This window comes from Phaenicophaeus curvirostris, chromosome 5 (genome assembly GCF_032191515.1).
Source record: "Phaenicophaeus curvirostris isolate KB17595 chromosome 5, BPBGC_Pcur_1.0, whole genome shotgun sequence".
In the NCBI taxonomy this organism is placed as follows: Eukaryota; Metazoa; Chordata; class Aves; order Cuculiformes; family Cuculidae; genus Phaenicophaeus; species Phaenicophaeus curvirostris.
The window spans coordinates 18417972-18439585 of record NC_091396.1 but is presented as its reverse complement, the minus strand read 5'-3'; the positions used below and the strand labels follow the sequence as shown (position 1 = coordinate 18439585).

Genomic DNA, 21614 nt, shown 5'->3' with positions numbered 1-21614 from the left:
TAGTTCATAATCTGGAAAATTTTGGGGTTGAAATGGTGCGCTCCCAACCAAAACATTTATGTGGAAAACTTACAGTCTCCAACAGCAACACCATATTCCACCTCACTCAGGTGTACCTCTACCCTACTGAACTACCGGATGTATCAAACTATCTTGGTCTTTGATTTGTATCCTGTAATTTTTTCCTTTCTTTTTCAAGTATCATGTTTTAAAATATCCTCCACTGATGAAGTATTACAAAGTGAGGTATTCCTGCCAAAACCTTCTTTCTTGGTAATTTGAGAACGAGGGTTAGCTTCTTAAAACATAAGCCAACACAGAATTAGAGAGGCAGTAAGCCAACATTTTAACAGCATCTCTTTAAACCAATCTTTACGAATACTTTCATGTTTTTATATTTTCCAGTGAATAAGGGTTTACAATTAAAACATATACCACATATTTCCATTTTAGCTTCTCCTCCCTTCCTTGGGTAAGGAGTCAAATGGGATATAAGAAGCAAAGCACATGGCGGACAGGGAAGTGATTTGAGACAGCCAGCATGAGTTCACAAAGGGCAAGTGCTGCCTGACTAACCTAGTGGTTTTCTATTATGGGGTGACCATATCACTGGACACAGGAAAAACAACACCCACAATCCATCTGCCCTTCTGTAAAGCCTCTGACATTGTCCTCCACAACGTCCTTCCCTCTAAACTGGAGAGATATGGATGTGATGGGTGAACTGTTCAGTGGATAAGGAATTGGTTAGATGGTCGCATTCAGAGAGTACTGGTCAATGCCTCAGTGTCCAGATGGAGATCTGTGACAAGTGGTGTCCCTCAAGGGTCTCTACTGGGACCAGTGCTGTTCAGTATTTTCATCCGTGATATAGACAGTGAGATCAATTGCACCCCGAGCAAGCCTGCAGATGACACCAAGCGAGTGGCGCAGTTATCACAACAGAAGGAGAGGACGTCATCCAGACTGACCTGGACAAGCTGGGCCTGTGTGAACCTCATGAGGTTCACCAAGGCCAAGTGCAAGGTTAGGGCAACCTGTGGTTTCAGTACAGGCTGGGAGAACAACATGATTGAGAGCAGCCCTGCAGAGAAGGACTTCAGGGTGCTGGTTGATGAGAAGCTCAACATGAGCCAGCAACATATGCTCGTAGCCCAGAAGGCCAACCATATCTTGGGGTGTATCAAAAGAAGCGTTGCCAGCAGCTCAAGGGAAGTGATTTTCCTCCTCTACTCTGCTCCCATGAGACCCATCTGGAGTGATGCTTCCAGTTCTGGAATCCCCAACATAAGAAGTGTATGGAACTGCTGGAACGGGTCCAGAAGAGGGCTACAAAGACTATTGGAGTGCTGGAGCACCTTCCATATGAGGACAGGCTGAGAGAATTGAGTTTGTTCAGCCTGGAGAAGAGAAGGCTCTGGGGAGACTTTATAGTGACCTTCCAGCACCTGAAAGGGATCTTCAAGAAAGCTGGAGAGGGACTGTTTACAAGGCCATGCAGTGATAGGATGAGAGGGAATGGCTGCCCTATTGCTGGAAGTGTTCAAGTCCAGGGTGGATGTGGCTTTGAGCAGACTTGTCAAGTGGGAGGCATCCCTGCCCCCATGGCAGGGAGGTTGGAACTCCCTTCCAACCCAAACCATTCTATGAGTGGAACAGAGGAGAGAATAAAACACATCAAGGTAAAACAAATTAAATATGCAAGCTCTCTCCCTCTGATGTACTCCCTTTACAGAAGAGAAACACACAAATATTTCAAACATTGATGGAGGCCTACAGCTTTGGAAGGAAAATGACGTTGGCTGCTCATAGATGTCCTTGTTTTCCTTTTTCTTCCGTGACACTTTTACTGGAAAGTTATCAGTTAATTTCCAGTCAGAAATATTCTACATAAGTATAGGAGTCCTGAACCCATTCATAGCAGGAAGGAAACAGTTTTATGACCTAAATTTTATGACTCGTAGTGACAAACTCCCACCAAGAACAATGAAGCAAGTTATGCCAGTTTTTACAGGACAGGAACAAACTCTTGAAGACTGTCCAGTTTTCTACTCCAACAGCCCACAGTCTTTTCCCTCCAGTTAAGGACAAGGACTGGAAACTTAGAGGCACTAGCAGCTTTTAAAAAAAAAAATTACTTCTTCGTAATTCAAAGCCTTTATTTGTATAGCAGTCAAGAAAAGAGGAATAACAAGTTTCATTTGAACATCAGTAGAGTTGCCCTTCCTTTCAGAAAAAATAAGGGACAGTATCCGTTTTTTCCTCTTTCTTTAAAACTGTACAAGATTATTAACTCTGTGGAGATTCTTCTGCAATCCCGTCCTGTTTTAACTCCTATCACTGCTAGATCTTCAGCTGCAAGTGCCATATGACAGCACATCCAGAACACAAATCCTAGATATATATACACATGTTCAGAATTGGGAAAGAAGAGAAAAGAACATCAGCATAGGAAGGGAAGTTGTGTGAGGTTTTGGAAAGCAAGCTCAAATCCCAGTAATGCATACAGTACAATTGTTCATGGATTGCTGCGGTCAGACTGTTTCTCCAGGGCCTAGGGAAGGGAAGGAGACTAAGCTTTTTAAGACAGTCTCCACTCTGATTTTCTCTTGCCCCAGGTCTCTGACAGACCCCAAGACCTCAGTTTCTTTCTTCCCCTCTCCTGCCCAGGGTTAGCTCCAGGGCTCAGCTGTTGTGCTGATCTAAGGGGGCTGCGCAGAATGAAATGTCTTTGGCAGAATTTCTGGCCACGCTTCTTCATTTTTGTTCTGTTTTTAAAAGTTACTAATAGTTTATTTAAGAGGAGGAGGAAAGAAGAATGTACCCTACATGCCAGGGAAACTTTTTCTTCTGGATTCTCATAGCACTTCTTCGCCTTAAAAGGGAATCTTTGTTTGGCCTCCGGATGCTCTGCTGTAAACAGTGGTGCCAAGGCATGGCAGGCATGTTAAGGGTGACAAGTGCCATAACATTATTTCATAATGCTGCTTCTCAACAGAAAGCCCAAAACATTCCAAACTGAGTTCCAGCTGGTGCTGCTGGCAGGGCAAAGAGAACATGGGGCACCCACACACACTCCATCTCTGTCTCTGGTACATCGGGTCTTTCCATCTCCTTTTGTAGAAGTCCCCATCCACCTACTGGTGAAGCATTGGGAGCGCAAGTCTTATGAGGAGTGGCTGAGGGAACTGGAGTTTAGTCAGGAGAAAAGGAGGCTGAGTGGAAATGTTATTGCTCTTCACAACTACCTGAAGGGAGATTGTAGCAAGGTGGGTGTTGGTATCTTCTCCCAGTTAACAAGTGATAGGATGAGGGGAAATGGGCGCAAGTTGGACCAGGGAAAGTTTGTTAGATATTAGGAAAAATGTCTTCATGGAAAGGGTTGTCAAGCCAGTTCCAGCTTGCCCAAGGAAGCAGTTCAGTCATTGTCCATGGAGGTGTTTAAAAGATGTGTAGATGTGGCAATTAAGGAACAGTTTAGTGGTGGAATTCGCAGTGCTAGGTTAATAATTTGGCTTGATGACCTTAAAGGTCTTTTCCAACCTAAATTATTCTACGATTCTACTTCTCTCCCTCGTTCTCTCTTCTCTTGCATGTCACCTCCCTGTGCTAACTCAGTATTTGACAATACTGTTTGCCCATAGTGGCATGTCAGCTGCATATTAGCTGCCTGAAACTCCCAGGTATTTGCCAGTGGTCAAGTACCACTGCTGCTGCTTCTTCTATTCTGCTCAGGATCCCCCATCATCTTCAAGGCAGCTCTGGGAAGAACAGCTACAGAGGCAAGGCCAGACATGCAAACAGTTCAGTTAATGCTACAAAAATGTGCGGAGTGCATTCTTGTGGTAAAACATACTGGACTAGAGTTTCCTTTCTTCTCTGGGCGTACCTGCCAGAACTCCTCCCTCAGACTGAGAGGAGGTATCCAGCCTCTCTGGTTGTCTTTGGGTAGGGTCTTCTGTACATATAATTACTGCACTGGTTCAGGCTCCCCTCCAGCCAACACACTTGGGAGGGGCTGAGTGGGACAGAGCCCTAGGAACACAAGGAATGGGATGTCAGATGGGAGACTAAGATTATTTCTTTCTAGGAGCTAGCGATGCAATGTTAAAGGAACCATTCACTAGTAAAAACACAGAACACTACCTTATCCAAGCAAATACCCCATTCCTAATTTTGAAATGTTCTCTTTCGTCTCTGTGCCATACAGCCTTCATTTTCAAACCAGGAGGTGCCAACACGAAGCCTCAGCAAGATTCTTTTGCTAAGTGATTTGCTACAGTCCAGACTTTTAGTAATCTGGGGATTAGGAAAGAAAAAGGACACAAATCTTTCCTAATGTTTATTTTCAACAGCGCTACGTGGAGCCAAATTAGGTCTGTGGTAAGAGATTCAGTAGGTCATAGATTAACAGTGTTGCAACAATTAATTTATACAACATGCAGAACACTGCATCATAGGGTGCCCAAGTCCTGAGTCTGTGACAGACACAGGGTGGTGGTTCTTGGGTTTGTTTTTGTTGTTGTCAAGTCTCTAGCTGTAGGCAAACTCTGGCTGTCTGACAAAGGAAGGCAAAAACCAAGTAGAAAGAGAGTAAATCCCTACTTGAGAGGGTGTCTAAGAGCATATTCTCTCCTGCTTGTGATACCTTCACCCCTATAATTGCATCCTCAGAGCAGACCCTGGTGCAGGGCACAAAGGGACAAAAGAGATCGTATCATGTTAACATCCCAGGGCATCTCTGCCCAGCCATTCATCAATTCATTAACTGGAGTTCTGTGTTCCGGGGTTTGTCCTGTTAACATGCAGCTCCTTTTAGTCCCCAGGTGTGCTCACTCCAAAGCCCCTGGGCCCGAGCACAATACCAAGATAAGGATGCTCCTGTATAGAATAACACAATAGCTTGGGTTGGACAGGTCCTTTCAGGGCCATATAAGCCCAAACTTCCAATATCCTCACCTCTCAGAGGAAAAATGTCATTTGTATTCTATCAACACAAATGCTTCTTTCTGATACTCCACTGCTAAATATACTCCCATACTGTAGCTAGACCCTATGAACAGTGTTCGTTTAACCTAGCCAGGGATATCTGTGTATGTAAATATTTACATATCTGAACTGGCTATCTAAGGACCTTCTGAAGTCAGCAGAAGTATACAGTTTCTCTATACTGGAAAATAATTCAGAGATCTTTAGTATCCCTTAAATTCTTTAATTAAAACACACAGGCGAAGGACAAAAGTGGCTGTCAACTGAGAGCAGACAATGGCAGAGCTACTGAGCCCAGTGCTCTTAACAGATACTACACACTGCAGTGGGGAAATCTCCCACACTACAGAGCTATGAGAACAAGTCATCTGCACCGAGATTTGAAAGTGACTAGGTTTTAGGGTAGCTTTTAACACCTTTTTCATATTGGGGAAGGCAAGTGTAGGCCTGTCAGGCTTATTACAATACTGAGGATAGTGTTTTTTCCACACATGATTTGAAATTTTGGAGACCAGAAAAAAATGCTTGCAAGAACAACTAAAAAGAACATAATTGGCAAAAAAAGTCTGTATCTCTCTGGCAAGGTTTTTAAACTCTGTAAATTGAAAGAAAATGTAAATCTACTGTACTAAAAAACACAGGAACATACTTCACATACCTATTCTCCAGGTTTTTTCAGACAACTCTTAAGCAGTGGGGTTGTTGTTTTGGGGTTTTTTCAATTATTTATTTATTATCTTGTAATCTTCTACTGGAACACACTCAAGAGTTATTTTGACTTCTGTGCCATGATTAAATTCAAGTTCTGACAGCAACTGCTTCTCCTGGTTATTCTGATGCAGCCCTGTTATCTTTCTAGAAGGCTAGGTGCAGTACGCTTTGGTCCACCTGCAGGGAGAGGGAGTTCAGCACCGGAGCGCATAACTACTCTAGATCCTGTTTGTTATCTTCCTTATGAAGTTTGTAAAGCTAGCAGTTTGCAAAGCTATCTTTTTATTTCTAAACCAAGCAAAATTGATTTGGAAACCTCATGGCGTCATAACTGTGGGATTTCACAACACAGCTTGCATAGAGCTGCTTTTCAGGACAGAACTGTGCTTTAATTGCTTGGAATTACTTCACCATGGCAACTTGGTTTCAGCAGTCAGACTTCTTGCTATATAGACCAAAACATACAAATGCAGACAGTCTATTCTGCTCAGAGACTACCAGGGTGCAGACAGGTTTGCCTTTTTAAGATGTGTTTTCATTGCCTCACAGCCTTTTTCCTTACAAGCTCTAGTGTTAGATAAGTGTTTTTCATTGTACAAAGATATACTAACTAGCTTTAAGTACCACTGTAGCCAAAAAAAAAAAAAACAAAACTGCAACAAAGGAAATACAACAAATATGAAGGTCAAGCTCCCCACCTTACCTGCAATATTATGTTTGGGAGGACTGGCACATGTAACATCTAATCTACTTGTAATCTGAATTTTACAACTCTCAACTTTTAGTAGTCTACAAAAATGGCTTAAAATATATTTTATGATTATATTGTGCAGTATGAAAGAAGGCAACATGGACTGTGGGACAGTCCCCAAACAGTTAATAGGAGTACTCACTCCAATAGTCTGTGGTCTCAATAGATAAACATTTTTCAACATGGTGCAACATGTCAGCTTGCAGCTGAGCTCTCTTGTAGTTGTCTCCTCAGCTCCCCAGGGACAAGAAACAGTAAAGGATTGTCTTTTTTTATTTCTGGCAAGATTGGGAAAACTACAACTACTTAGGCACAAAGAGTTCCTTGCATTGGAAGGATAAGCCAGTTATTTTTGTTGCGAAGAGAGTGAAAACAAATCAAAAACCTTGCTACTACAGTTCCTATATGTAATCTCACAGTAGGGAGGACTTCAACAGCTGAATCCTTCACATAAACACAGTTTGGTTTACACCTAAGAAGTGTAGTTTAAATAGGGCAGAAAAGTGCTAGGGCAATACTAGAAGTGAAAGTGTACACAGAAATACAGGTATCAACATAGATACTTCAAACAACACAGCTTTTTCTAGGAGCTTCAGTAAACAGTATCAACTCAATTAGATATATAGCATGGGAAAAAAACAAGTTGTTTTCACTATTCATAAGCAATTCTGTATGCCTGCACCTATAAACTCACTTTTAAAGCATTTGTACTAGCACATACAAATACATCTTGTTGCATTGAGAGACACAGCTCTGAGGAATTCCATTACCTACCCAGTTATTGAACAGGCTGGGCAAACAAATACCAATGTGAGGAAGAAGCAGCTCCACCTGAAATGTTCATTCACTGTATCAAGCTCCACACATCTCATACTTTAAATTAACCACAGCATTTTATTTAGAAGGATATTTATTTACCAGAAATTACCATGGGTCAAGGTCAGTGTTCTCTCAATGGCAGCTTTGAAGATCAAAAAATGATCTTTTTCATTTCTTAATATTTTTGCTTTATTTTAAGGCAAAGTTCATTCATCAGGGAAGTCCCATCCCTCCTGGCACGCCTTAGATCAGGATCCCATGAGAAGTGGTGCCTTTCAGTCTTAGTATGAACCACCTTGTTGAACAAAAAAACCTGAAATCCATAGTTAGAAGGCACAAACTGTCTCTCCTCACAGGATAAGAGAGTTGAAGGTTAAAGGAATCAAAGCATTACCTTAATTAGGTAACTTTCATTAGCGAATTACATGTACAAAACATTCACTGATCTAACTATGTAGTTAATTTTTAAACTTTGTGACAGAATGATATAGTGCTATTTATTTGGTTTTGTCATCAACAGCACACAATTGTTTCAGTATTTCTTAGAAAACACCTCTTTGCACCACAGAAGAAAAATCTACTTAAAATACAGACTCTGTGGAATCATGGGTCAAAGTAAAAAAATCTGTGAATGACTGATTGTAAAAAAATAGAAAGATGGATAATAGTTTAATTACTGGTACAGTTAGATTAGCCACTGTTAATTAGCTCATGAGACAGCAGTGATTCCCACTCTAATTTACTACTTTTCAGAATACACCATGGGAGATGAAAAAGCTCAAGTAGAAGCACCTTTACAGACACATACTGATCCACTAGTAATCAGAAACCCCCCAAACACAGATACATTCAAACTCATAGAGTTATCAAAGACTTGCTGAAATACATATTCATTCTTCTAATTAAGAAGCTAAGAAATGTGTTAAAGAATGTTAGTAATTTAAAAAAAAAATAAAAATTAGGTGTGCAGTTGTGTGCTGAATTTGTTTCATTCTCTGAGCTGTGTGTGCAAATTACAAGCAGCGCCTTTAACTGTTCGTTTGGATTTGCAATTAATCCTCAGAACACAATGTGAAGTCATGCTTTTACACTAGCTTTTGCAACCCGATATCACACCTCTAAACAAGGCATGGTTATGTCCAGTTAACTCTCTCCAAACACAGTCCGCATCACTCGCCTGAGAAGCCCCGTTTCAATTCCTGGCTGCAACCAAAGTTCGTACTGGTTTTGCAGAGATGGAACCATACCACTCGTGCACAGCTGCACTAGCAGTTTCACTGTGAAGAAATGAAAGATGGCCCTTAACCAGCACAGAGAAGTCTCTCTCAAGAGTGTAGTTTACCATCACTGTTGGGTGATTCAGTTACTTCTTAGTATTTAGGTCTCTACTTCAAAAATCAATAGGAATTCTTCTCCAAAAGCTTGTAACTGAAATCACTTAACAGATTAATTAGCTCAGCTACTAAAATGTGTGGGTCAAAAGAACCCAATGAACTATATAACAAAACTTTTTGTATATCTGGACAATGTCTACATGAAAAAAAGCTTTGAATACTGAAAAATAACAGAAAAATAAATACAGATAGGATACAGTTTCCCCTCTGTCTCACACAGATGGTGTTCTCAGAACCCCAACTTTATCTTTTCCCCTGCACAGGTTTGTTCTGAAGAAATAAGGTAGTCACATGAAAACCAAGGACTTTATATAATGAAGAATCAGCACAACCTAGTTTATCATGTCTTGCCAAATGCACCCTGCCGATTGTCAGCACTTATCCCTCTAAGGCTCTGGTATACCAAATCTGGGATCCGTGGTCACATTGGACTGAAGAACAGATCTGGGTAAGTGTCTGAAGCGTGAGTGGTGCTACCAAGGGCACCTAATGTTACCTCTCCTCTGCGTGAATTTTCACAGATCACCAGGAAGAAGCTCAAGTCTTCTTTCTTCATTAATTCCCATCCTTTGTATGGTGTGCCAAAATTAGGGCTTTTTTCAGGTATTAACCTGTCTTAAGGGTTTAATATTCTGTCACTACCCGCTGTTCTGAGGATGGCTGTGCACACTGCTGATTCTTCCTTTTTTAAAAAAATCAAAGGAATTGGAGACATCCACAATGTTCCTTTCACCTGGGGAGCATCTGCTATCACCAGTCCCTGCTGTCTGAACAAGGACACTTCTAAACTTATTTCAGCACCAAACAGAAAAGGACCTGGAAAACTAACAAAGCAGCATTTTCTGACAAGCTCAAACAACCTAGCTCCAATGCTAATGGACTCCATTAACTCCAAGAAGGGTTTTTTTTCTACAGAAAACTAGAAGAAAGGGTTAAAGCCATACATCCAATATCCTTCTCTTTCCATAGACTACGTGCTGGCAGCTCTTAAAAGAAAAGCAAAATCTCATCTTCTCCAAAAGCAATTTGAAGTCTTAGTTAAGATTCTGTTGAGCCTTATGGAACCCAGAATTAAGAAAAGAACAACAAAAGAACATGATCAGTTTTCGTGTAGTCACAGGGAAAGATGCACGTTTGGGGAACAGATACATTTTGTCTTAGCCATATTAGAGACAAGACAACAACTGATGGGAGACCTTCCTAACATCCACACCTTCTCAGCAAAGATCATCAAGGATAGAAAGAGAAAAGTTCTTCTACAGGATTTTTTTCGGCCTATAATTCTACATGGTAAAGACTTTGGGGTGCACAGATGGTTTGGGATACCAGAGAACAGCAGATAGAAATTAAGTGTGAAATAGATACTTTCTCTATAAAGGGCAGCACCAGAAAAATGGGCTATTACAACACAGGAAGCAAAGAAGCAAAGCAGGATTTGCAGTGAATTCCCAGAAGGACATATATTGCACACTGATACTTTGCACTTACATAAACTTTAATCATCTTCCAGGCACAAACAGGCAACTAAAATCTGGAGCAAATCCTACAGTGAAACAGACACATAAAAAGGAAACAAGATAAAAGAAGGGTGAGGAATTTCAGAAGTTTAAGATTGCAATCAAATCTGTTGTTCTTGGAGCGTCCACAAAAGATCTTCAGGAAAAAAAGCAGCATATTTTTGCTCCTCACACAGAGGAAAATGCTGTTAAACACTGGGGCAGGTGCCCTTTCTATACTAGCTCTGGAGACACCTTACAGAGTTATTTCAACACACAGAAGAATTTTAGCAGTCCTCCCTCTCTGGCTATTGCTTCACAGAATGCAGAATACATTAGAAAAAAATATAGCTCAATGTTGCAAACACCTCTGAGGAAAGACACAGACTTATTTAAGTTAATATATTGCACATGGTTCACCAACTTTAATAAACTCACCAGGGTCATGACACTCCTGCAGCAAATAGAAGTGAACAAACAGATCACTATCCCCAAAGAAGTGGAGAGGTGCACGGCTCACTGGACTGCTAGCAAAATACAGCATATTTCCAGACCACATCTTCAACTCCTGAGCTCCAGAAGGAGACTGCCTTGTTACATGCCTTTGTCAGAAGTGTCCAAAAACTCCCAGTTGGGTTGATTGTCAAGGAAAGCGCTAGGAGTTTTTGCAGCCACTACCAGAAGAGACTTTGCTACCCAAGTATGCTGGGGAACACCCGCCTGCACAAAAAGGAAGAGCCACCCCTCTGGAAGGACATCTCAGCTCAATGAGTCCACCAGGCTGGCAATGCCACTCAGGCTAACCTCCACTGCAACCTGCTCTGTCCTGAGGACAGGACGCTCATGTCAAAGAATAATCTCCACAAGCACAGCTATGCTTTCATACACACAGAAGAGCTGCCCCTCCTGCCTTGTCACACCTTGACAGAGCACCAGATGTTACTGCTCCATGGCACCACCGGTCCTTTCCAAGCAGCTGAGTGAGAGTTCTGAAAGGCTGTCATTGAATAAGGAATAAGCTCCTGTTACAGCAAGGCTGAGTGCAACTATTAGTGATGTCAGCTGCCCTGAACCATAGACATTTTAAACTATTTTGGTCGACTGGAAAGTTGTGGGAGGGAGAAAGAAAAAGAACAGGATAAAAATAACTTACGTGGTTCTGAAGAGCATTTTGCCTATAAGCCCCTTCCCTGCACACTGCCCTCCCTCCTTCCCTGCTCTTCTGCCTGTCCTCAGACTTCTGCATTAATCAGATTAGCTAATGTTAAACAAGGCTCTTTCTAATTACTTTCTAATACAGTAGACCTGACTAAATTATTAAAAAATATTCCTATCTAAATCAGGATAAAATAGCATTGATTTTTTAAATATTTGCTTTAGTCTTCTCACAAGCTTCATGGACAACAGCAATCTTGAGCATTAAGAGTCAAGGCAGTGGAGAAGAGACAGCTACATCAAACACTGCCTCTGCTCACCTACATCCCATTTCACGAATACGGTTACGACAACTTTGAATGATTACTTGTGAAACAGAATCTAATGTTAAAATTAACTTGGCTTCTTTCTGATCTTGTTATGAATTATCTGAGGAACAAATAAGGAATTCATTTCTTAAAAAACCCTCTAAGTGCTGGATATAAAGACACCTAGCACTATCCAAGACACCAACATGAGTTTGCTCATACCTGGCTGAAGCCATCATTATTGCCCTATCGCTGAAGACAAATTACTACACCCTTGAAAAATATCTGTAAAAAATCCACTTTGTTACTAATGCCAATGGCATACTGACCCAGGAAGAGTGGGGTTGGTTATTCTGTTTTTTGGTTGGTATCCAAAGCTATCCCTGCTCATGGCTGTAAGAAGGGAAGCTCCTCTTTTGAGAAAAAGGAGTTTTAAGTTATCTATTCCCACACTCATCCTGGACTATGTACCATACTTTATTAAAGCCATTACACAACGACATCACAACTCTGTAGCCCCCATCATTCCTCTTTCCTGACACCATATCACTGATTATTGGTCAACTATACCAGAGGGACTCCATTTCACTGGAGACTTCAAAAGAAATGAACTAATGACAAAGCTGCATGCGTAGTCTCTGAAAATCCCCTGTGCAGGACACAAAGTGCCACCGAACAGCAAATGTGGCGCAGTTCTGAGCCACACTCAAGCATTTGAATTGCGATTCAAGCACTGGCACAGTCAGTGAATACTGTGTCCTGAAGCCAGCAGCATGTGGCTCCGAAGAATGCATACGGCCAGCTCAGTTATCCACTGGGACCAAAGAGGAGAGATCTCACATACCCAAGTCCACCTTCCACTCATCCCACACGAGGGCAGTGAAAAGGACATCTCTCCAAAGAAGCTAGCAGTACTCAGCTGCTTCACAAAAAGCTTGAACAACTAATCCATCAATGTTCCAAAGTAGAACTATATGCCAATTTTTTACACTGTATTTTTCCCCTTTCCCCTCTACCTCTCTGTAGAGCCCCCAACTTATAGAAAACAAAAACTACAACAACAAAAAAAACAAACTAGAAAAACTGCATCCATTCTGCTTTTTCCCTTCCTAACCATGAATTAAATAATTACACAGTTATAGGAGAGGGGGAAAATAAGATTAACATATTTCAAAAACATCTGAAGTGAAACAAAAGCCCTAATTTAACACTGTGCTAAGGAATACATATAACTTCATCTCAGCTACGCTATTATTAATTTAAAGGGGAGATGACACTTTTCTAATGGTATTTTAATGTTTTAAAATCATTATACACATGTAGTCTTGGTCCCTGAAGTATTAAACATAGTTTACTAACCCTTATGATGAAAGATACAAGCATCTCCAGAGTTCCTCATAGCTGAATCACTAATAATTTAAAAGAGTAATAAACCTAACAGTAGCTTTCATAAAAAATTAATTAGAAAGGCTGAGAGCACATCTGTTGCTTTTGTTACATTTTCCCTCCTTTCTGGTTTAGTTGTCTTTCCCCATACTCTTTTAAACCTTCTTCAGGTTCTCAGGACTGCTGCTTCTACTTCTCAGGCCTTTCTGCTTCCTCACACTTCACTCTTTGTTTCCTTCCTGTACCGATTTTTCCTTTGGGAGCCATTATTATTAGTGTGTGACACAGACACTATTTGGCACCCAGCAGCCAGGAGGACTCGGACCTACTAACTAATGAAAACAACTTGCACATTAAAAGCTTCATGAGACTGAGTTATTTTGTAAGTACAATTCATGTAAATAACATACAACAAATTTGCTACAGAAGAAAATCATACTGATAAGGTATCATACTAAAAGAAGTGAGCTTTATAATTCACGACCAGGAGAGAGAAAAGTTGATGACAATTTAGAGAAAAGACGGGCACTCTATCCCTTGTCCACTGTGATTTTCTCCAAGTCCTTGGCAGCCTGCAGAGGGCAAGGAGGGAACACGATGATGGTTCCCAGATACGCCAGGGGAAAAAAAAACTAAAATGCAGCAGGCTATTCCTAACACCAGGCTATGCACAAGCAAGATATCCTTTGATCTCATCACCAAGCCATTTGTAGGTCTGATCAACAGAAGAAAAATTACTTCATCCAAAGTAATCGATTCATCTTCCATATAGACTACAGAAAATGCAATCAGTAGTGTCTGGGGGTGGGAGGAGGCAGGCTTAGAAGTGGTATTTGATACCCTTTGTTCTACACTTACTCTGAAATACATGGTAAAGCACTACAGTACTGTGGGATTCATCTCATTTAACTTCATATGACTACGACGTAAGTGCTAAGAAGTGAGCTGGTCACTTTGTTAGGCTAGTATAGCACCTCTGCATTCAACCATGCCTTTAAGCTCCCTGTTTTTCTCAAACAACAACAAAGGCCACCTTTTTTAGCCTAAGTGAGGTCCCATATGATTCGTTCTTTTACCATCACTAGACTCACACCTTAAGCACTGATATCCCATTTTTGCAATAAGGTAACTTTGATTTGACATTATATTTACCTAAACTCCTAGTTAGTGTGCTTTTACGCTGTCTAAGCTCTTTGCAGAATATGATGAGTTTGTTTTACAGAACAAAAACTGAAGCAACTGAAAGCAAGACGAAGCAACACACAGCCAGATGAGGCATCTTAAGTATATTCAAGAAAAGAAATAAGAGCACCAGGTCTGGCATCGTAAAGTAAGATTTTGTGTCTCTACATTTCTCTAAATGGGTGCAAAAGGAGACAACCCGAAATGAAAAAAAGAAAGACACATTAAAAAACCTCTGCTACGAAACAGTGATCACTCCCATCTAGTAATAGTTTAGCAAAATAAAGCTATGGTACTAATTCCCAAGTCCAAAGTATTTCATGTACAACAACTTTTTCCTGCTTTCACAACTGTTTCATAGTATATGCAGAAAATAAAACTTGGGAGGAAAATGCAAATAAAATTATGCACAGTTTCTGCACATGCTCCAGTTGGAGATGGCAGGACAAAATTAACATTATACTTTCTCAAAAGCATGCACTGAACAAATCACAGAACTATATGTTTCATTGCTAAGTCACAGGAAGTTACCTATACTTTAAAATAAGCTGCCATAGATGCTGAACAAAAGGTTTGGCAACTCTCCCCTACAGAGGCACCCATCTATTTACATCTGGGAGTGCTGCCAACAGAACAGCTACCAAAAACTTCAAAGGGTTCACAGCATGAATAGCAAGCCAATGGCCAAAGGATTTTATTATATGACCAGCTGTGTAACACCATATTGAATTATAGGCATCACCCCACTACCACACTACCCCCCCACCCCCCCACCCGCAAAAAAAAAGGCAAAGAAGGGATGTTAAACTTCTCAAAAAGTTGAAAAAAAAAGCGCCTGAATTCCTTAAACTAATGTTTTCTACAGGAAAGTATTTTTAACGGGTGGGTACCAAGTAGTACTGCAACAGAGCGCTTCTTTAAGAGCAACTCTAGGCAGTTCTCATCAAGCATACTTTAAGCCAGTGAACTTCTCTAGTTTAAGTCACAGCCAGAGCTCAGCCGCTTTATGATCAGAACACTCTGCTTTAATAAATGGCTCTCCTAAACTTGCCTGGGGAGAGAGGAGACATGAGTCAACAGAGGAAGAGAGGGATAATGTTTCTGTTGACAAACATTTAACAACTGGCAACCAACAGTAGGAAACAGGGACAAGGGAAAGCTTGCCAAATAAAGTTACACTGGAGGAACAAGGCTCCTTTTTGGAGAAGCACTGCCATTCTTCACAGGACCGATAAACATATCTGAACACGTTTCACCAAAACAAAAAGCTGCAGTTGTTGAAGAGCAAGGCTGCTAATCCTAATATTTGTGGTGACATTTTCCCTTGCAAACCAGAATAGGTCAAAATTCCTCTGAATCAAATTACTGCGCATCCTTTGCCAAAGAGTCTGGTTTTGGTCTCACTAGTCACACACGTCTCAGTGTTCACCCGAGTCCTTCTGAGCTACATGAGCAACTTTTTCCCCTCGCCTTACGACATTTCTGTAGAAAACATGCCAAAGTATATGTAGCGTCTCGGTCAGACTCCTTATTCGGGAAAATCGGGTCCTTCGCCGTCTGCTCACGTCCCGGAAATTTAGTTCTCGGGAAGCACAAACAGAACTCGACTGCGATATTTCGGACGGACCGATGTTTCTCGGCAAGCAGCGAGGGCGATTCCACTTTCCACCCTCCCCGAACGCCTCAGGGACCCGGAGGGAGCCCGGAGCAGCCTCCGTCCAGCCCCCCTCTCGCCCCGTCCCCCCCGTCCTTACCGCAGCACTTTTCCCACCGCCTGCAGGACCATCTTGCAGCTCAGCCCGGGCTTAGGGCTCTGGGCGAGGACGGGCCGTTCAGCGGGGAGGCTGCAGTGATCCCCGACCATGGTAGGGAGCGGGGAGCACGGCGGGGGCTCTCGCCGCTCGGCCCCGGCTCTCCCCGCCCCGCCCCGGCAGCGGCTCCGCCCGGGGCCGCCCCCGCACCGCCCCGACGCCGCGGAGAGGGCAGCGGCACCGGCACCCGCCAGCACCGCCCCCGCAGCAAGGAGGCAGGTAAAACAGAATCCAACGTCAAAATTAACCCGGCTGATTTCTAATCTTGCTACGCGTTATTTGAGGAACAGTAAGGAACGGAATTTTTCAATGTTAAATGTTAAAGAGGGCACTTCCTAATTACTTTCTAATACAGCAGGCCTGACTAAATTATTTAAAAATATTCCTATCTAAATCAGAAAAAAATAGCACCGATTGTTAAATATTTGCTTTAGTCCTCTCAATACACACAAGCTTCAAGGACAACAGCGATCTTGAGCATTAAGAGTCAAGGCAGTGGAGAAGAGACCACTACAGCAAACACTCCCTCTGCTCACCTACATACCGGTTCACAAATACAGTTACAACAACTTTGAACTTTCTGGAGAAGAGGAGGCTGAGGGGAGACCTCATTGCTCTCTAGAACTACCTGAAAGGAGGTTGTGGAGAGGAGGGTGCTGGCCTCTTCTCTCAAGTGACAGGGGACAGGACAAGAGGGAATGGCCTCAAGCTCCGCCAGGGGAGGTTCAGGCTGGACATCAGGAAAAAATTTTTCACAGAAAGGGTCATTGGGCACTGGAACCGGCTGCCCAGGGACGTGATTGAGTCACAATCCCTGGAGGTGTTTAAAGGACGGGTGGATGAGGTGCTATGGGGCATGGTTTAGTGATCAATAGGAATGGTTGGACTCTATGATCCAGTGGGTCTTTTCCAACCTAGTGATTCTGTGATTCTGTGAATGAATACTTGTAAAACAGAATCTAATGTCAAAATTAACCTGGTTTCTTCCTGATCTTGTTATGAATTATCTGAAGAACGGGTAAGTAATTTAATTTTTCAAAAACCTCTAAGTGCCGGATATAAAGACACCTAGCACTATCCAGGACACCACCATGAGTTTGCTCATACCTGGCTGAAGCCATCATTTTTGCACTATTGCTGAAGACAAGTTACTACACTCTTGAAAAATATCTGTAAAAATTCCACTTTGTTACTAATGCCAATGGCACACTGACTTGGGAAGAGTGGGGTTGGTTGCTTTGTTTTTTGGTTGGAAGACAGTGATGCCACAGGGCATGGCACAAACATGCTGCTGTTGCAGAGCAGGCTCTGTCCCTAACAGGCCATGCTGGACTCCTGGTGAGAAAAGGTAATAACAAGGCCTTTCATGAACAGGGCTTTGCACTGCTCTCTCAGGAGTCTGTGACAAACAAGGGCCTGGGCTGACCCAAGAGCAGAGCTAGACACCTTCTGCCAGAAACAGTTTTACATAGTGAACATCAGCCCAGCAACAACATCAAAACCTTCATCAGTGAGGTTTAAACAGACAAAGGGTAAAGAAGAGTAAAACCATAAACTGCATGAGTCTCCTGCCATTATGACCAGAGTTAAGAGTAGGCACTTGGGTAATGATTCTCAGAGGATGAGTGATGAAGCAGCACCCCTAGATGTGAGCCTTGTTGTGGCACACCAGCAGTTTTACACAGAGAAACCACTTCACTATGAGCTTTCCCAACAGACCTTAGAAAGGTACCGTGTGTCCAGCTCCTTTACCACATCACGTGACCGCCACTCCACACACCTTTTGGACAGGTAGCTGTGACCATGGCTTGCTCAGGTAGTATTTAGACCCAAATCATAACAAAAAAATGTGATGAGTGTGGCTTAACATGACCTAGAACACAAAGCCAGCCCTGAGGACATCACTTATACTGACATGCTAAAACCTGACCCATGACATCTTTGAGAAAATGGTGATTTTGCCATTTATGTACACATGCAACACTGGCTGCAGTAGGAAGGGGCAGTTCCTCAGACAGGTATTGCCAAGCTCTCCAGTTGATTTACTAAACAGGCAACTTCCCCTGAAAACAGAAGGCCAACAGTCTTTTTTTAATTAAACCTAATAAAATCATGCCACTGCAGCTGTCACCAACCCAGCATCACTTAGTCAAAGCGGGTAGGAACGTGGCTGCCATTTGCACAAACCCAAGAAACCACAGACATGTGACGCAACTTGGAGGAATAATGAGCTACTCTCAGGTCCCAAATACCCACCCAGGCAGGGATGTTTGTCAGTTACACACTGTCTTTCAGTCACACCTCCAAGCTGGCCTCCACACCCTTGTGAAGCAGGAGATATTTTTATTCCCACTCTCCAAGCAATCCATTTAAGGCGGAGTTTTAATGAGTTCACTGATAGCACACAGGAAGCCTGCAGTTGAACACAGCTCAGTTTTCCACTCTGCAGTCCGGCACTTCATACAGAAGAGCATCCAACCCTTGAAAAACCTGATACTCCCTCAATCTTTTCCCCAAGTAACAGTGACTTGTCACAGTAACATTAAAGAGCCTTGGCAAAGGGAGAAAGGACACCTGCCAAGAGGGCAGTTGCCCTCATTTCATTCAGCAGTGAAATCTGCACAGAGAGAATTTTGTTTGTTAAAAAACCACCCTAAAACCAACAACCCTGTGATATAAAGCAGCTTATGTTTTAATAAAAGTCTGACTATCCAAAGTAAATTAAAGAAAAATCCAGGGGTCAAACCAAAATAAATACACCTCTGCAGTGTTACAGTTGTATTAGGGAAGCTGGCCCCTCTGCGACTCCGATGGCTAAATATTCGCTCTTCAGAGACCAAGCTTCAGTGGTCTCACACAGGTTAGGAACTGATGCTCTGCTGTTAAAACTGATAGATCAACTGAAATAAAATTTTTAAACCTGATATCTTTTGGCTTTGATCCAGATAAATGACCCATTTCTCTATTTTGTTAGCTTCTGCACCAAACCAGACTTCCCCTTCCTCGGCCATACATGTCATACATCTCCGCAGCACCCTTTCCACCCTTTCCTTCATTCAAGCAATATCCCCTTTTGGATCAACTGCATGCTACAGTTTACCTGTAGCGCTGGATTTTATACAACTGTGGGAAAGCCTAACATCTCAAAGTCAATTTTAAGGCTCCAAAATAATAACAACGAAACAAGGTTGTTATAGGTAGCATTACTTAAGCACATACAGGTTATTTACATGGCATCAACCTATGCAATTCAAAACACATGCAGTATGGATTCTCACAACTTAAGAAATTTAGAGCATGTATGCAAACGGCAATGGGTTTACTTGACAGTTGCTGCATCCAGAAACAGCAGTACTCCATCTAGAAGCCATGTATTTATTTGAACAGAGCTGCTGGTCTGATCTCTCTATATATGAATATTCTGAAGGATGCATATCGGCACTTCCTCAAGGGTGTGTTTTACAGCCATCTGATATCCTGTCTATTTAAATCCATCAGTAGCTTCTTTTTCGCTTACTTCCTCTACAGCCTCTGCATGGAACAACTGTTGGATCAGACCTCGGCACAGGTGTGCAGTGACATACTGCTTCTAGCATATCCCTTACCCACCAGCCAAGCCTGAAAGATCACAACATTGTATATTGAAATCTTGCCTAAAACATTAACAGAAATATCTGTGAATGGATCTATCAACAGCTTTATGACTTCTGCTGGTCCTACAGACACATCAGCAAAACAGCATCACCAGTAGCAAAGCATAAAGGCATAAAACAGGATGCTGGGAAGAGAGGAGCCCCATTTCCCACCACTGATATTACCATAAGTACTTGTAGTACACCAATAGGTTTTCTACATTAATCCCAACTACTAAACCAAGGAATGATATTTATAAACTCGATGAATAATGCTCTGTATTTATAATGATGTTATAAGCAGCAGTTACACAATTACATATTTATTTGTCTTTCTTAGGGTTCCATAAAAATTACATGCAAAGCAGTCACCGCAGGGATGTATACTAGTACCCCGAGGTTTGGCAAAGAGGCAAAGAAAGCAAGTCATATCAACCAGACAAACAATGTCAGGAAAAAAATTAAAATCATAACCATTACTTTAAGGTACAATTCAGCATTTATATATACAGAAATAAGGCCTTGTAACATCAGATTGTAAAGTTCTGTTTTAAATTAAACTGAAGTTTATTATGTGTCCCTGTCTAACATACATTTCAATTTTGCCAGCTAATTAGCCCTTTAACTTTAGCGTGCCCTGGTACCACCTAGCCAAATACCCTTTCCAGTTACCTCATGGTGCATCCCCAGGTCTCTGGAACCACTTAAAAATCAGCAAAGAAAATATTTTATCCTTTAGCTTGCCTCTAAGAAGTATTTATACTGAGATTATATTTGCTTTCCATTTTGTCATCCTCGCACAGCAGCAAAGATAGCATGAGCAGCTCCATCCAGTACAGACAGTAAAGGCATGGATTTGGGACAGAAGACAGACTGAAGTGAAAGGTGTCTCGGTATCAAAAAGTAGTTAGGAGTTGGTCATAGGGAAGGGGGAAATAAAAGATTTCAGGGGTATACTTTCAGCTCTGCTCTTGAGATAACAGCAGCAGAAATCTGTTTCCCTGACCACACAGAGTGTTGTGATACCAGCCTCATGAATAGTGGCCACACATTGCAGGAAGTTTGAGGTGATCAGGAAGTTTGGGTGATCAGGCCCAGTCAACATGGGTTCATGAAAGGCAGGTCTTGCCAAAATAACCTGATCGCCTTCTATGACAAAGCGACTCGACTACTGGATGAAGGAAAGGCTGTGGATGTGGTCTTCCTGGACTTCAGTAAAGCCTTTGACAGTTTCTCACAGCATTCTGCTTGAGAAACTGTCAGCCTCTGGACTGGACAGGTGCACACCCTCCTGGGTGGAAAACTGGTTGGATGGCCGGGCCCAGAGAGTGGTGGGAAATGGTGTGAAATCCAGCTGGAGGCCAGTTATAAGTGGGGTTCCCCAGGGCTCAGTGCTGGGTCCAGCCCTGTTCAATGTCTTTATCAATGACCTGGATGAAGGCATTGAGTGCACCCTTAGCAAGTTTGCAAATAACACTAAGCTGGGTGGAAATGACAATCTGCTGGAGGGTAGGGAGGCTCTGCAAAGGGATCTGAACAGGCTGGACCGCTGGGCTGAGACCAATGGCATGAGGTTTAACAAAGCTAAATGTCGCGTCCTGCACTTGGGGCACAACAACCCTATGCAGCTACAGACTAGAAGTCTGGCTGGAAAGCTGCCCAGAGGAGAAGGACGTGGGGGTGTTGGTTGACAGCCGACTGAACATGAACCAGCAGTGTGCCCAGGTGGCCAAGAAGGCCAATGGCATCTTGGCTTGTATCAGAAATGGCATGACCAGCAGGTCCAGGGAGGTTATTCTCCCTCTGTACTCGGCACTGGTGAGACCGCTCCTCGAATCCTGTGTTCAGTTCTGGGCCCCTCACCACAAGAAGGGTGTTGAGGCTCTGGAGCGAGTCCAGAGAAGAGCAACAAAGCTGGTGAGGGGGCTGGAGAACAGGCCTTATGAGGAACGGCTGAGAGACCTGGGGTTGTTTAGCCTG

General features: G+C 42.5%; 1 protein-coding gene across 4 annotated transcripts in view; it reads right to left on the bottom strand.

The window, feature by feature from the left end:
• The window catches only part of MOB2 (MOB kinase activator 2), a 117734-nt gene that overhangs the window by 17941 nt on the left and 78179 nt on the right, over nt 1–21614 (bottom strand). The window contains exon 1 of one of the 4 annotated variants that reach the window (XM_069857745.1): nt 15946–16116. The exons of 2 other annotated variants lie outside the window; for them this stretch is intronic. In XM_069857745.1, coding sequence (XP_069713846.1) covers nt 15946–16055 — 110 coding nt within the window. In that variant the 5' untranslated portion in view covers nt 16056–16116. Of the gene's footprint in view, nt 1–10152; nt 10171–15945; nt 16117–21614 lie in introns of those variants that run through there. One more of the 4 variants, XM_069857748.1, reaches the window with a different exon arrangement.